Source organism: Vombatus ursinus, unplaced genomic scaffold (assembly GCF_900497805.2).
Source record: "Vombatus ursinus unplaced genomic scaffold, bare-nosed wombat genome assembly UNPS02014959.1, whole genome shotgun sequence".
Classification (NCBI taxonomy): Eukaryota; Metazoa; Chordata; class Mammalia; order Diprotodontia; family Vombatidae; genus Vombatus; species Vombatus ursinus.
The window spans coordinates 10,971,489-10,989,506 of NW_020954737.1; the positions used below are offsets into that span (position 1 = coordinate 10,971,489).

Consider the following 18,018-nt stretch of genomic DNA (forward strand, 5'->3'; position numbering starts at 1 on the left):
TTTATATTTGGATCCCTACCCACTAGCACAATACCTTAATTGACTTACATCTTATGAAACATTGAGATGGAGATGCTGAATACTGAACAGCTTTCCTCCCTCCATATTTAGAAGAGCCTCATTGATGAAGGAGGATTTCGTTATATCTCTTTAGTTATTATTCCACTCTGGTTGGCCAAAACTGCTGTGTTAGAAAGGAGGTCAACCTCCCTTCATGGTCTATCCTATAAATCCTTCTTTGCTTCTTAGTTGCAAATGATGTCGTCTTCAACAGAAGGTTCAACTGAACACTTCAACTGAAGTCAGAATGGTAAACAAGTGAAACTAGAGATGTGCCTTGAAAATACCCCTTGACCATTACCTTCCATCTTGATAATAACATGGTGGCAGCAGGTCCTGTTGCCCCAGGAAGTTAGGGGAAGCCCTCTCCCAGTAAGGAAATCCTCAGGTCTGGGCTCACTCAGGTATTGAGTTCAGTCCTATAGAAGCTGGTCTTTAAAGAACAACACCAAACTTTTTCTCATGCCTATGGCTGTTTATACCTCACCCCAGAGCCCCAAGAAAAATCACTTAAAGTTTAGATTTGGGTCTATGGTTTCCTCAAAATGAATCAGAAAGGCCCTTGATATACCACATAGATCAAACATAAGACAATTATTTTCCCTAAACAAAAGATATTTTAACACACAGATGAGTCACAAGTACAAATCGACAGACTTAAACATGAAACAGTTACCCATGCTTCCTATTGTATTCTGCTCAGAGGATGATAGTGTAAACACAGAAATATGGGAGAACAGTAATGCTGACCTTCACTTCAGCACTATACTATCTGAACAGCTCCCTCAAAGTTTCTATCTTCCAGCAAGACAATACTAGGGATCTCATCTCCAAGAAGAATTCAATTTTAGAAACCTCATCCCACTGCCAGTCTTCTCTGAGCAACTCTGGCTCTCTCAAAAATCACAAGGTTGCCTCTAGGGCAGGAAACATCCATCTCAAGATCACTGTTTGGTCACCTATGCTCAAAGAAAGGAATGCGAGAAGAAACTACCAAGAGCCTGAGGTCCTGGCATATGTCTCCTTAGGCAGCACATGTGTATGCTTCCATATGCAAGCAGCTGCTCCCTCTCATAGGAAGTCCAAGAGAGCAAGTTTCATGGGAGGAGGGAAGGACAGAGATAGTGAGACAGAGACAGAGAGACATAGAGAGAGATAGGGATAAAGTATGAAACCATTCCTTTCAATATCCACTGAGTGGGTCATTCTTTATGACTCAGCAACCAATTATCTTTAACACAGTCACCTTTTGCCCTCATCACAGGAACCAAGAAACCAATAACGGGATCTTTGTCATCCCAAAGCCCAAGGTCCTTCAACACTGAGCTCCACATATTACCGGGAATGAAAAGAGAAACTAAGCTCAGCTTTGCCCATGCTCCCTGGGATGACCCTTGCAGGCCTATTTCCACACATGTTTCATGAACTGTGCTTTAATCCTATCTTCCCCACAGCAGCTTTCATTGATAGAGCATTTTTGTGTCATAAGTACCTCTATATCCTTTAACTTCCATCCACTAATATATACAGAGTCCTGTGAGTGTGACTATCCTCATTTTATAGATGAGGAAACTTAGGGTGAGGGGTTAAGTGACTTACCTAAATTCACACAACGAGTAGGTGAAAGAGCCTAGGAAGGGAGCCCAGATCGGATTATAGACCCTGTACACTTACCACTACATCAAACTGCCTCTTTCCTTCAATGATTAGGTCTTAGGAGATTGAAGAGAGGAACAGAGAGGAAGGGGGAAAAAAGGGATGTGGTGAAAATAAACTCTGCAGTTACAAAGCCCAACCCTCATTTGTCATGTTGGAGCAGAACTGTGTGACAGGATGTTGCTACTAACACTAATCCCCCTGTGTATTACAGACACGCACCATGGCACAGATAAGAAAACTCAGCCCGGAGATGGGGATGCAGACCACCTTCTTGTCATCACTACCCCTGTGTGATACATGTATATGTAGTCTTTTTCTTAACCAGACATGTTACTTTTCCTTGTTTTCTTTTCTATTGCAAAATCAGTGCTTCTGAATTGCATCAATAAATGTCTCTGCCATGTGAAAACTGCCATCCAATACATCACATATATTGAAGTCTGGTACAGTGGAATGAACACTGACTCCTCTGGAGTCCAAGGACCTGGGTTCAAATCCTCCCTCTGATGTTTATTGCCCATGTCATTTGACCTCCTTGGGCCTCAGTTTCTTTATCTGTAAAAAAAAATAGGGGCTTGGACTGGATAACCTCAGAGATCTATTTTGGTTCTAAATCAGGGCTTCTTGACCTGGAGACTTCTTGGGGGTTCATGGATAGATTTCAGGAGATCCTTGATCTAGGAAGAAATTACAACTGTATTTTCACTAACCTCTAACTAAAATTTATCATTTTCTTCAATTACTTAAAAAAAAAACATTATTTGGGGTCTAAAGTTTTCACCAGACTACCAGAGGGGTCCATAGTACCAAAAAAAATTTAGGAACTCTTGCTCTAGTCTATGGAGGGACCTGTGCTAGATAGTATCAGTTTGGCAAGGGAGTCTGAGATTGTTTAAAAACATACTCCAAAGTGCCCCACCTCCCTCCATGGCTAAAGCTCCCAGAAGAAGAGCACGTGGAATGACTGGATAAGAAGCCAGGCAGATGGATTGAAAACCATTTCTAAATAAACAATGGCTAGAAGTGTGTGTCCTGGAACTGAGCACTGCCAAGGGACTTTGGAAAGAAAGGAGTTATGCTAAGCCAGGGGAGTCTCTTCTGGGCTATGACAAGGGTGGACATGGGAAAGAGAGCATGAGAGCCAGCTCATCCTTTAGGATGGTCAGAGACCAGCACACGGAGACCCATGCTATTGTAACATCTGGCCAAACCAGAGGCTGACCAAGCTTCCAAATCTACCATCTATAGCTGAGAAATTTGGATTTTCAAATGACGGTGCACACAGCTTCTATGCCTGCTACAACAGCAACAGAGCAGAGCTGAACAAACCAGGAATATGGCCAGATGAGGTCACTAGCAAAGAGGTCTAGGGGTACAGTTAGCCATCAGTGTCCAGCTTGTCCTAGGCCCCCAAGATAACATTTTGTAAAGGGCCCTTACCCTTTGTTAACTGTAGATAAACAGAGTTGCAGCAGAGGCCTTTATTTTGGTGGGGGAAGGACCCCTTGGGCAGTATTTATGTCCATTCTGTTAGCTGCACTCTTAAAAAATAAATTGAGACTATAAAAGTACACAGGCTCAAGAAGTAGCCTGAGCTTGAGAGATACACCTCAGGTAAAAAGAAAAGGAAGGAGTGAGGAACAAGAAATGGAATAGAACCTTAGGCTACGGCAGGCAGCAGAAATAAACAGTGATATTTCATATGGCCAAAACAATGACAACAAAAGAAAAGTGAGCAGAATTATGTTGTACTTCATGTATCTAGTCACTGTCTCTCCACACTTCTGGTTCATCTGGGTTATTTGGTTGTGTAATCTAGTTTACACCACAAAGGCTCCATTTCCTTCCTGGCCTTTGGGCCTCAATGCGAATTTCCTTGGAAGTGTCAGTTTCCTCTTGGTGCAGCTTTCTACCCCCACACCTGACCTTAGGATATGGACAAATCACAAACCTGGGGTCCACATATTTGATTTTTAAACATTTTGTTGAGTGTATTTCAATATAATAAGCTTCCTTTATAATTCCACATGTTTTACTTTATGCATTAAAAAACCATTTATTCTAAGAAGGGGTTCATAGGTTTTACCAGACTGTCCAAGAGCTTTCTCATTCTCTCTCTCTCTCTCTCTCTCTCTCTCTCTCTCACACACACACACACACACACACACACAGAGACAAAGAGACAGAGAAAGACAGAGACATAGAGAAAGAGAAACATAGAGACAGAGAGAGAGAGAGAGAGAAAGAGAGAGAGAGAGAGAGAGAAGATTAAGAGATCCTGAATTAGATAGATTTTTATGACTATTTCCAATCAAAAACATATAATGAGTTATACAACTAATCTCAAAATTTTACTTCTTTCAACAGCTTTGGCACCAATAAATAAATGAATATTTGTTGTTGTTATTCAATTGTGTCTCACTATTTGTGACTCCATTTAGGGTTTACTTGGAAAAAAATACTAAAGTGATTTGTCATTTCCTTCTCCCACTCATTTGACAGATGAGGAAACTGAGACAAATAGGGTTAAGTGACTTGTCCAAGTCACACAGCTAGTGAGTGTCTGAGGCTGGATTTGAACTGAGGAAGAAGAGTCTTTCTGACTCCAAACCTGGTACTCTATCCACTCCACCACCTAGCTTCCCCAAAATCAACATTTACTAAATGCCTAGTATGTATGGGATGAAGGAAAGATCAGAGGAATGATTGGTAGATTTTTAAAAAGTGATTTAATAGAATCATAGAATTTCAGAGTTGGAAGGAGCCTCAGAGGTTATCCAGTTCAACCCTCCTATCCGTTTCAGAAATTCTCAAATTGTCTCTGTCACATTCTTGACAGTCTATTATATAGCTCCCATTGAAGCACCTCAAGGGATAAGGACTCCACTGCCCAACGAGGCAGCACATTCCATTGCCTACAAGAGATTTCTCCAAACTGGACTGGACAGAGCTGGTTATTTGTCAGTGATCAATCACGAGCAGTTCTCAAGTGAACAAGATTTAAAAACAAACAAACAAAAAAACCCAAACCCAGCCCTCTGATGTTCCCATATCCTCCCACTCTCCCTTTTCCTCATCTTTCTAGTTTGTGCTTTCTCACTTCTCCCTCTGTTCCCAGTTATATATCCTTGGTCCATAGGCATGCCTAGATCATGGGACAGATGCTTCAGTACACCTGGGGGAGATGGGGTGCTCAGTGCAATCTGTATCTCATTCATATCCACACCAAATATTGTAGATCTAGAAGGGACCTCAGGGGATATCTAATTCAACCTCCTTGTTTTAGAGATGAGGACAACTGAGCCCCAGCAGGTTAAGTGACTTGATGTAAATCACACAGATAGTAAAAACCCAGGTCCTCTGACTTGAGAGTATACCATGCTATCTCTCTACATACATACTTCTTTGCTTATAAACTCTTAACCTTGTCTGCATCCGGGCACATCGCCAGTTGTCCTGACCTATACTTGCCACTGGACTCCAATGACTCTGGAGGAGAGAGTGAGGTTGATGACTTTGCACAGCTCTGCCTCACTTAAATCCAGTTCACATGTAAGTCAAGACATTACTCTCCTGATGTCATTGGTCCTCTTGGAGAATAAAGGATGGACAATAACAATAACCTTCTTTTAATCATTTTTCAGGACCCTGTAAGGCATCAGTGGCTTTCTTTGTTATTTTTTGTTCTCTACCTCAACTGCCATGCAGTCTGTGGTACTAGTGATCAACAGGGAGCTCATGGTCTGAAAAACAAATTTCTGATACATTAGGACCAAACAGATTAATTTTGTCTTCATAGCCTATAGGTCCATAGACAGCAAAGTAGCATGGTGGACAGAGTGTTGAGCTTGGAGCCAAGAAGACCTGAATTCAAATCCAGCCTCACACACTTATGAGCCATGTGACCATGGGCAAGTCATTTAATTGCTGTCTCAGTTTCAGCTATAAAAGGGAAATAATAGTAGCATCTACCTTTCAAGGTTGTTATGAGGATTAAATGAGGTAATACTTGTAAAGCAGTTATCACAATGGCTGGCATATAGTGGGCACTTAATAAATGTTCATTTCCTTCCTTCCTTCCTTCCTTCCTTCCTTCCTTCCTTCCTTCCTTCCTTCCTTCCTTCCTTCTTTCCTTGTAGGAAGCTTTTTTCAACACATACACATATGCATATACACACATTCATATATATGTATATATAAACATGTATATGTATATATACATATCATATTATACTATATATGCTAATAATTTATATCATTACTAATTACTACATTGTATAATTACTAACATAATATAGAAATTAGTAATAATATAAATTTATATATATATATAATATATATATGTGTACTAAGGATTTTTTAAAAATGTGAAAGCTAAGAGACTATTTATGAGAAATGCTTAACCACTGATCTGATCAAGCTAAACTGGAGAGTTTAGGATGCCATAGGATCAAGGAACTAGAAGGGACCTCAGAGTCCAAACTCCTCATTTTACAGATGTGAAGTGATTCGATCCCAGATCCTCTTGATTCCAATTTCAGCACTCTTTCCACAGCACCATGCTGGTTAGCTCCATTGGGTTTGCATCCAGAGTCAGACACTAGCTTTTAGTTTCCTTTTCCTCATCTGTAAAATGGAGATGATAATGGCACCTACCTCCCAGGGCTGTTGTGACAATCAAATGAGATTATATTTGTAGAGTGATTGGCAAACTTTAAAGGATTGTAAAAATGATAGTTATGATTATTAGTTTAGTGCTATCTTCCCATTTCCCCCCGGGCCTTCACTTGCCATTAATTGGCAACCTATGCTTACAGCCTACCTTATAATGAACATGAGTTCAAATAAGCTGAGGCTCCCATCCCCTCAGCAAGGGAAACTGAACTGTAAATGGGTTTGGGGGCCAGGGTTCTCACAGGCAAGATAATGCAATACCTAGGTTACCAAAACCAGTTCTGTTCCAGGATGTTTAGTATTACTATAGTCTCACATTAGGAATGGGGAATCTATAAAGTTGGAGCTATACTGCTGTTTTTCCCCTACTTAACATAATGAATTACCCTCAGGAAGATAAGAAAAGGAAGGAGAAAAGAGAAAATACTATGTTGATCTGTATTATATTTTAAAAAGAGCAACTTTCACAGCTTGGGTTTATGTTATTTAAATTCATTGTTCAGATCCATTCATTCACTTGTTCTTTTACTCATTCATTCAACAGATGGGATGGGATGGCTCATCCTCCTCATAGAAGCCTCTTTCTCTCACTCATTTTGTTCCAAAAATATATACAATAATTAATCCATTAATCAATCAACATGTGTCCAATACCTATTGCGTGCCAGTCCCTGTGCTATCTACTATGTTAGGAATGAAACAAAGTATAAGACAGCCTCAAAGTATTTACAATCTATATGTAGACATAAGGACTATTAAACATATAAAGATAACAAATAAGGTGATATATCAGAAATAATAAATAGTATGGATAGTAGGTTCTTTTTATTAATAATTTTATTTATTTTTAGTTTTCAACATTTTCTTCCACAAGATTTTGAGTTCCAAATTTTCACCCCATCACACCCCTCCCCCATCCCAAGATGGCATGCATTCTGAATACCCCTTCCCCTATGTTGCCTTCCCTTCAATCTCTTCCCCCTTCTCTTATCACCTTCCCCTTCTATTTTCCTGTAGGGCAAGATAGATTTCTATACCACATTTCCTGTATTTCTTATTTCCCAATTGCATGTGAAAACATTTTTTTTAAACATGTGTTTTTAAAACTTTGGGTTCCAAATTTTCTCCCTTTTTCCCTCCCCAACCACCCTCATTGAAAAGGCAAGCAACTCAATATAGGTTATACATGTGCAGTTATGCAAAACACTTCCATAGTTGACATGCTATGAAAAACTAACTCTATTTCCCTTAATCCTAGCCCACCCACCCATTTTTTCTATTCTTTCTTTTGACCCTGTCCCTCCTCAGAAGTATTTGCTTCTGATTACTCCCCTTCCCAATCTGCCCTCCTCTCTATCATTCCCCTACTCTCTTGTCCCCTTCCTCCCCTATTTTCCTATACGGTAAGACAGATTTCCACACTCAATTGAGTGTGTATGTCATTCCCTCCTTAAGACAAATCCTATGAGAATAAGATTCACTCATTCCTTCTCACCTTCCCCCATTTCCCCTCCACTGTAAGAGCCTTTTCTTTTCTCTTTTTTTTGTGGGATATTTTACCCCATTCTACCTCTCCCTTTCTCCTTCTCCTAGTATATTCCTATTTCACTCCTTAATTTATTCTCCAGATATGACCCCTTCATTTTCAACTCAACCTGTACCCTCTATCTATCTATCTATATATATGTACATATAATTTTTTCCCCTCCAACTACCCTAATACTGACAAAGGTCTCATGTGTTACAAGTATCTTTCCATGCAAGAATGTAAACAGTTCAAGCTTAATAAGTCTCTTATAATTTTCTCTTTCCTGTTTATGTCTTCATGTTCCACTCGAGTCTTGTATTTGAAAATCAAATTTTCTATTCAATTCTGGTCTTTTCATCAAGAATGCTTGAAAGTCCTCTATTTCACCGAATGCCAATTTTATCCCCTGAAGGATTATACTCAATTTTGCTGGGTAGGTGATTCTTGGTTGTAATCCTATCTCCTTTGACCCCCAGAATATTATATTCCAAGCCCTGTGGTCCCTTAATGTAGAAGCTGCTAAATCTTGTGTTATCCTGATTGTGTTTCCACAATACTTGAATTGTTTCTTTCTGGCTGCTTATATTTTCTCCTCAACCTGGGAACTCTGGAATTTGGCTACAATATTCCTAGGAGTTTTCCTTTGGCTATCTCTTTCAGGAGGAGATCGGTAGATTCTTTCAATTTATACTTTGCCCTCAGTTTGTAAAATATCAGGACAGTTTTCCTTGATAATTTCTTGAAAGATGGTGTCTAGGCTCTTTTTTTGATCATGGCTTTCAGATAGTCCAATAATTCTAAAATTATCTCTCCTGGATTTATTTTCCAGGTCAGTTGTTTTTCCAGTGAGATATTTCACATTGTTTTCTAATTTTTCATTCTTTTGGATTTGTTTTACAGTGTCTTGATTTCTCAAATTGTCCCTAGCTTCCAATTACTCTATTCTAATTTTTAAGGAAGTCTTTTCTTCAGTAATCTTTTGGACTTCCTTTTCCATTTGGCCAATTTTGCTTTTTAGGGCATTCTTCTCCTCATTGGCTTTTTGTACCTCTTTTGCCATTTGGGTTAGGCTATTTTTAAGGTGTTATTTTCTTCAGTATTTTTTTGGGTCTCCTTTAGCAAGCTGTTGACTTGTTTTTCATGATTTTCTTACATCACTCTCAGTTTTTCCTCTACTTCTCTTACTTGCTTCTCAAAATCCCTTTTGAGTTCTTCCAAGGCCTGGGATTGATTCATATTTTTCTTGGAGGCTTTGGATGTAGGAACTTTGACTTTATTGTCTTCTTCTGGTTATATGTTTTGATCTTCTTTGTCACCAAAGTAAGATAATATAGTCTGACTCTTTTTGCACTGCTTACTCATGATCCCGGTCAATTACTTGAGTTTTAAACTCTTTGTTAAGGTAAGAGTCTGCTTCCAACATGGAGAATGTACTGTCCCAAGCTTCAGGGTTTGTATAGCTGTTTTCAGAGATACTTCTAGGGAACTGTAGATTTTCAGTTCTTCCAAGGTGGTATGATTAGGGGCAAGGTGTTTCCTCTCCACCACCACAACAAGCTCCACCATGCCAGCACTCCTTGCCCCAGGACTTCCCCTCAGAACTGTGACCCAGATCCAAGCACAGGTAAAGCAAAAGATTCCTGCCTCAGCACTGGCAAAGAGATCCCTGCAATCCCAGTCTGATCAGCCACTCAATTCCCCCTCAGTTTGTGGGCTGGAAGCTCAGGAGGCAGCCGCTGCCCCAGAGGCTGCACTCAGGACTTGCAACTGAGACCTAGCTCCTTTCTCACCGCAGTCACAGACTTTTCCCACTGACCTTCTAAGTTGTCTTTGGCATTGGTGGGTTGCGAAGTCTGGAAACCGCCACAGCTGCCTGTGATTCAGTCCTCTGAGGCCTGCTCCAGGGTCGCTGTGGCCTGTGCGCCCATGCCAAACTACGCTCCTCTCCCCGCCTGGCGGGATATACCTTTCTGATCAACCAACTAGGTTGTCTTGGGCTAGAAATTTCTTTCACTCTGTCTTTTTGTAGGTTCTGCTGCTTTAGAATTTGTTTAGACCCAATTTTTTTTACAGGTATTTGGAGGGGTTTGGGGGAGAGCTCAAGCAAGTCACTGCTTTCACTCTTCCATCTTGGTTCCGTCCCTGGATAGTAGGTTCTTTAGGAATATGGAAAAGGATCAGTCAACTTACAGTGGGGCAATGTGAGCCTTGAAGGGTGGTAATCTTTTGAAAGATGGACAGGAAGGATGATTGATTATATTCCAGGCAGAGGAACAACATTAATTCATACATTCATTCATTCATTCATTCATTCATTCATTCATTCACTCACTTACTCACTCACTCATTCATTCATTCATTCAAGAAACATTTATTAAGTTCACATTGAATGCAGGGTACTATGCTAGGCACTGAGGTGGGGGGGGTAAAAAGCAAAATTTAGATAAGACACAGTCCCTACCTTCATAGAGTATAAACTCTAGTAAAGGGAGAAGAGGGTAGCTAGGTAGTATAGTGGATGGAGCACTGGGCTTGGAATCAAGAAGATCTGAGTTTAGATCTGGCCTTGCACACTTACCAGCTGTGTGAGCTTGGGCAAGTCACTTAACCCCTATTTACCTCAGTTACTCATCTGTAAAATGGGGACACACTGGAGAAGGAAATGGTAAACCACTCTAGTATCTTTGCCAAGAAAACCTTATGGACAAAAGTCCATAGAATCACATAGAATCTGAGATGATTGAATAATTAAAGCATATTGCAAGTGTTATAAAACAACATCTTAAGTGAAGTGGGGGCTGCAGTAGGGAAAATCTGTATCAACCGGAGAATCAAGAAAGGCTTCTTAGAGAAGGTGGCTTTTTGTTTGTTTGTTTGTTTTCTGAGGCAATGGGGTTAAGTGACTTGCTCAGGGTCACAGAGCTAATAAGAGGCCATATTTGAACTCATAAAGATGACTGTTCCTAATTCCAAGCCCAGGGCTCTATCTATTGTGCCCCCAGCTGCCCCTACCACTATACTATGCTACCTCTTAAGTTTGTTGAGTTTGAAGTGGTGGCAGGTCATGTGAGTAGAAATATCTAGTAAGTAGCTAAGAATATGGTAGTTGACAGAATATAGGTGATAACTAAAGTTGACAGCCAGATCTTTTCCTACTTCAGTTTCTTAGCTTAGGTCACAGTGGCATAGCGGCAAATTCTTGAAATACAGGATTATGGTAGTGGCTTAAAGTTTCTGAGAGTTGAGAGGATTACATGGTAGGCAAAAGGAACCATAAAAAGAGACAAGTAAAATCTCTAGGGAAAAAAATCTATAAAAGGTAGACAGAGGAGAAAGAAGATAGAGTAGACAAACATCATACATTTCTTTTCTCATTTAGCAGAAAACTGTGTGTCTGCCTTATCAGGAAACAAATAAGTCAATGAATGAAGAGGACCTAGAAGATGTTTTTCCATCTGTCTGTACATGTTATTCTTCTTGTTGTGATTGTTATGATGAGAAGGGGACATTGAAAATATTTGTGGTTGAATGTCTAATTTCTGTCCAAAATGAAAGACATGACTGTAAGGAGTAGGGTTTATTTATCTGGCTTTCAGAGTGATGGGTAACTAATTTATACCAAATGTCAATACATTCCAAAGGTGCCAATCTAGGAAAAAAAATGAGACACCCGATGGCTGATCCAAGCGACCAGCTGCCACTCAGTAATATAAGACCCACAGACCTGGCCTTCTGCAGCCTCTTGAGCCCCAGGGAGATGTTTGTCCTATACACAAAATTCTCTACACCTGTTTTCAAATTGAGGCATTCACATGGGAAAAAGGAATTTCCAACTTCTGTGTGTTTGTGTGTGTGTGTGTTTTACTTAGAAATCTATTGGCATTTCCTTTTGCTATTTCAACATTACTTATATCATCTCCTTGTAACTCCCCTTGTGCTGTTAGAGCAAAATTGTTGGAGATCTCTTGTTGCCTCTCACTGCTTTTAGGCCCAATGCCTTCTTTCTCACTACCCCCTCTTTCTCACTCTCCATATGTGTGTGAAAGTATCCCAGTTCCTGTCCTCCAAAGCTTTCAACCTCTTTCTCTCCCTCTCCTTCTTCCTTCCCCTGCCCCTTTCTTCATAAAGTGTGTATCATAGTGCCTGACACATGGTAGGAGCTTAATAAGAATTTACTGCCTTCCCCTTCCCCTTCCTCTCTCTCTCTCTCTCCCTCTCTCTCTCTCTCTTCTTTCTCTCACTCACTCTCTCTCATCTCTGTTTCTTCTTTCTTCTCTCCTATTCTTCTCTACCCTACTCCTCCTCTTTTTTTCTATTCTCTATCCATTTTGGCTCTGTAGAAAGCCATTGAAACTACCTTCCAAAATCCCATCTCTACTGGGAAGTGTTCCCAGACTAGGCAGGTCATCTGAGGACATTTTGTTGTTATTCAGCCATCTCTTCTCCTATCATTCAAAGCAAATCTACAAATGAATATATATGTATACATATACACATGTATGTACATATATGCACACACACATATATACATATATATATTTAAACAGTTAAGAGGAATATGGTAAAAGAAAATGGCAACAATACACAAGAAAAACTTAAAAAGCAAATCATCCAAATGTGTTAAAAAAAAACAACTTTTACTTCCCATGCATTGTAAGCATGGCCTTTTCTGTTCACATTGGGTACACTCAAGTTTTCCAGTTCTTTGTCTTTGGTCCCTTCACCCAACCTTTCCTGCCACTCCCTGAGGAGGATAAGTCACTGATGGCCTCCCCCTACTCAGGCCTCACAGAGCACTCTATTTAGTCACTCTCTAATTTACTTGTCATGTCTGTAACACCCCTTCCAGCCCATATGACTCTAAGGGTGAGTACAACTGAAAAATGCCCATAGCCACTAAAAAAATGAGGGAACTGAATATGAGAAGAGGAAGGGAGAAAAGGGATTTTGTCTGAAGGAGTTGCACTTGCTGATTCCTAAGGCCTATTCCAACTTGAAATCTATGATCCTGTTAATTTTTTGTTGTTCAGTTGTAACTGACTCTTTATGACCCCATTTGGGGTTTTGTTGGCAAAGATACTGGAGTGGTTTGCCATTTCTTTTTCCAGCTCATTTTACAGATGAGGAAATTGAGGCAAACAGGGTTAAGTGACTTGCCCAGAGTAACACTAAGTATCTGAGAATGGATTAGAACTCAGGTCTTCCTGCCTCCAGTCCTGGTGCTCTATTCACTGCTCCCCCTAGCTGTCCCAATTTACGCAGATGTAAGATTGTGGTGTTCATGCAATTTTGTTTGGCATTAGGCCTATTTTTCCTACTGAGACAATTATTTTTCAACTGTCACTGCTACAGTGCCCAAAATTCCTTAATTTTCATCTTTTTTCTCTTAGAGCATTGAAGGCTTCTGTTAGAATGAAAATGTTTCTGGTGAGGACTAACTGATCAGGACATTATCATCTATTAACAACAAAGATCAAACTAGTTTATCAAATAAGACAGGCAGGTACCTAGTAGGATTCTGAGGGAACAGAGCACAGGAAAGGTGAATTTAGTCAGGAGAGAAAGATCAGAAAAGGTCTTGAACATGGGGAATTAAGGAGGAGGAGAGGTCCTACCACACCATTAGAATTGGAGTCCTATTAAATATCCATTTTGAAGGTTCTGGGTTCCTGGGGAAGTAGAAGTAATAGATCACAGAATAATAGCTGAAAGAGACCTTAGAGAATGCCTAGTCCAATTCCTTATTTTACAGATGAATGAACTGAGGCTCACAAATTAACTGACTTGTTTAAGGTCAGAATGATAGTGAGTAGCAGAGCTGAGATTTGAACCGAGGTCTTCTGAATCTCAATCCAATTGCGCCATGTTGCTTAACCACAGTAGTTATTTTCAAATATGATAAAAATTTAGATAAACAGCCTGCTTCACCATTTGACCTTATATTGGCCCCTTACCTAGGAATAGTAGTGGTAATAATAGTAATTTTTAGTAGCGCTTACTATGTGCCACACGCTGTGCCTGGAGTGCCATCTTTGATCATAAGCTTTGAGGGTCCAGTGACCAGGCCACAAAAGAATACTTTGTCAGAGTCCAACATGTATCATTGCTGTCCAGCAGCCCCATCTCGTAAGGAGCCCCTTTCCTGCTTTGGTCCCAGTGATGTTATTTGACAGCAGAAGCAATCATACATATTTAATTGAGCTTCCATCATAACTTTCTGCCAGAACTCTCAATATGCTTTGTAAATGCAAATGAATGTTCTCTGCCCCTCTGGAGATTCATAAACATCCTCAAATCATTTTTATTAAGCCCCTACAAGAGCCTCATGCTGTACTTGGTGTCTCTACCCGAAATGTACCTGCCCCTAACCATATGAAATATAGGATTCTCCATTGAGCTTTTCTCATCTTCAGAGGGGACAGGATGGCAGGAAGTGCAGAGAAATAATGACAGAAGGGATCTAAGTCAGATTTAAGGGAAGGGTTGTTGGTAAAAGAAGGCAATGTAAACCCTGGCATAGTCAACCAAGGGACGCTATAGGCACTTTTTACTCATTATGAGTGTAAGGTCTCATAATGTATCTTGGCTGGTTTTGATTGGGGGTGATAGGATCATAGCTTTAGACTTTGAAGGGACCTTAGACGCCATCTGCGTCAATCTCCTCATTTCACAGATGAAGACCAAAGAGTCTATGTAACTTCTTTGCGTTTGCACAGATCATAAGTAGGAATGCAGGAACAAAACGAGCATCCATTAAGCTCCTACTATGTGCCACATAGTAGGTATTTAATAAATACTTGTTGATTGTTTGGTACTCAGATTACCTCTCTTACAGTTTTCATCACCATAGTACCATTCTCCTGGAACCACTTTCCTCCTAACCCCTTTGTAAACAGAGCCAAGGCTGTACTCTCTTGGGGACAGGCCATTCCATCTCCTGGAATCACAGCATCTGCTGTTGGATTCTCTTTTTTGCTGTCATCACCCTCTCCTCAACTATTTGTTTAAGTTAGTGAAAATATTTCTACTTACTGCTCTAGTAGAGGTCCTATGTGATCTCCATGACTTTATTTAAAAAACAAAATAAACAAACCAACAAAAAACCCTTGCTTCTCCACAGAACTCCATCAGAGTAACCATAGTGGAATGGGGCAGGGGTATTAGAGGTGGGAATAATGCTGACAATCAAGTGATTTGGCTTTCCAGTCTGCTTCTACTTCAGTCTGGCTGTGTGACCTTATACAAATCACTTAGCCTTTCTGTGCTTAGGTTTTTTGCTCTGCTGAATATAAATACTCCCACCTGTTTCAGGTTCACCCCATTGAGATTTTTTTTTTGATAATTACTGAGATGAGTTTCCACCGGATGGCATGAGCTTCTTGTAAGAAGTTTATTATGTAAATGCAATTTGTCATTATCATCATTATTAGTGCTATGAAGTGGAGATGAAGGGGAAAGAAAGGGTATCCCTAGCCATGTGCTTGACTTCTCCAGCTGTCAGATGGGCTCAGAGTGGAAAATGAGCTACAAAAGGAAGACTTTGCACTTTGCCCCTCTTCTTTGACTCTAAATCCATTTATTCAACTAACATATTTATAAATGGCAACTAATTTTTACATTGTGATTATTTGTGTTACTGAATTATCCATGTGAATAGGGACCATGTTTTATCTAAGCATGACACACTTAATAAGTGATTGTTGTACTGAATTAAATTGTTTGTTGAAACACTGTGTACTAGATATAAAGCTAAATTAGGCATGGTGCCTGCCCTCATAGAGCTTATAGTCTATTAAAGGAATCTTATTTTCCCTCTGCCCTGACCACTGCCATAAAGATACTCAGGATAGTAGGGTTGGGGACAAAAGCTGGAGAGAATAGAAGTTAAGAAGTCAAGTCATTCCTCTTCATCTCTGTCATTTATATAACATTTTAAGGTTTGTAATGCATTTTAGATTCATTATCTTGTTTGATGGTCACAATAACCCTGTTAATTAGGTATTATTATCTCTATCTTAAAGATGATAAAACTCAGACTCTGAGAGCTGTATAACTTGCAGATGGTCACCCAATTACTAAGTGTTGGTAACAGGATTTTAACTTGGTATTTTCCAATTCCAAGTCTAGCAGTTTTCTGCTGAACTACATATTATAGCTGGAGAAAGGTGACATATGCACTATGAAGAGTTTAGTCTTAGAATACATATTTGCATTTTGGGAGAGTTTAGAATAATAGCTAATGAATTGCTACATAAGAATTCTCACCTCTGTGGAAGGAGGATAGTGTCAGAGACAAGTTTAAAAAATATTTTATTTTTTTTTTTTTAGGCAATTGGGGTTAAGTGACTTGCCCAGGGTCACATAGCTAATAAGTGTCAAGTGTTTGTTCTGAGACTAGATTTGAACTCAGGTCCTCCTGACTTCAGGGCCAGTGCTCTATTGACTGCTCCACCTAGCTGCCCCCAAAAGGCATTTTACTGATGCTTTTTTTTCTTTAAACCCTAATTTCCCAATTACCTTTCCCCAAGTGGAACCCACTTGATAACCAATAAAAAGGTTAGGCAAAGCCTGAGTTAAACAACTCAGCAATCCTGGCTGGTAGCATATGCAACATTGTGTACCCATAGTGCACCATAACTCTACTGAGGGGAAGTGTAGTTATCATTATTCCTTTGGAATCAAGACTGGTCATTGAAGTCAATTTAAATTCTAGTGCCTTTTAGTGCTATTTTCATTCACATTATTGTAGTTGTAGTGTGTATTGGTCTTCTGTCTTTGCTTTATTCCTTTGGTACCAGCTTACACAGGTCTGTGTTTCTCTGAATTCCTTATATTACATCACAGATATCAAAGCAAACTCAAACTGGAAATGGGCCCCTCAGGGTGGGAAACAATTATGTGATAAGAGTTGTTAATTCATTTTCTTTCCTGTTTTTATTTTCAGAAACTTTAATGGACACCCGGACAGCTACTGCTGAGTTGGGCTGGACTGCTAATCCTGCATCAGGGGTAAGCATTTTGGGATCATGCCACAATCACAGATGGCTGCTTTCTTCTTTTCCTCACGGTTGTCAAAGGGCATGATGCAGAACTTACCAAACAGCATGGGGTTTCCAGCACCAAAAATACCAGTGTATCCCACATAGATAGTGTAGCCCATTAAATATAAGGTCCTTGAAAGTAGGCATTACTTCTTTTCTGTATTTGTATTCTCAGAACCTAGTACAGTGCCATTGTAGGTACTTGATAGGTACTTGTTGAATTATTGATTGCCCTGACTAATGATGCTTCACAATAAAATAAAGTATTTATTATAACCAAAGTCCACAACCACATCATGAAGTTCCACTGTATTGTCAACTGCTCAATTGCTTGAAATACCAGTTGGAAATAACTGACCCTTAACAAATTGTCTTACCTAATGTCATATTGTCTGTGGAACCAATGAACATTTTGAGGTAGTGAATGCTTATGTCAATGTAAAAGGGAAGTGTCTACTGACTTTCCAGGGTGAGTAAAGTATAATGTGGACAGTCAGAAAAATAACTGGCCAATAATAGCTGGGAACACATGATGCTGCCGGTAATAATGGCCATATTTTACATTTCTCTAACACTTTAAGAAGGGGCAGCTAGGTGATGCAGTGGATAGTGCACTGGATAGTGCTTGGAGTCAGGAAGATCGGATCTCAAATCTGGCTTCAGATACTAGCTGTGTGACCCTAGGCAAGTCACTTAACCCCTATTTGCCTTACTTCTTCATCTGTAAAATGGAGAGATACTGGAGAAGGAAATGACAAACCACTCCAGTATCTTTGCCAAGAAAACCCCATGGACACAAGTCCATGGGGTTATGTAGAGTCGACATGACTGAATGACTAAACTACAGCAACCTCTTTAAGGCTCTCATCCACTTTGGTTAGTCATTCACGATACCATGAGAGAGGTAACATTTTAACAAGACTTCTCACACCTCTGTGCTTTTGTAGAGAGTCCCCAGTGTTAGGAAGGTACTTCCTCCTCAATTGTAACTCTTAGAATCTGAAGTTGTCTTCAAGGCACTTTTCCAATAGTGCCTTTATACAGGAGGGCTTTCCT

At 39.9% G+C, this 18,018-nt stretch overlaps 1 protein-coding gene across 3 annotated transcripts in view; it reads left to right on the top strand.

Annotated features, from left to right (window-relative positions):
• Positions 1-18,018, top strand: part of EPHB1 (EPH receptor B1) — a 722,599-nt gene that overhangs the window by 220,016 nt on the left and 484,565 nt on the right. For all 3 annotated transcript variants that reach the window (XM_027845332.1, XM_027845333.1, XM_027845334.1), the window contains exon 2: positions 16,866-16,930. In XM_027845332.1, coding sequence (XP_027701133.1) covers positions 16,866-16,930 — 65 coding nt within the window. The remainder of the gene's footprint in view (positions 1-16,865; positions 16,931-18,018) is intronic.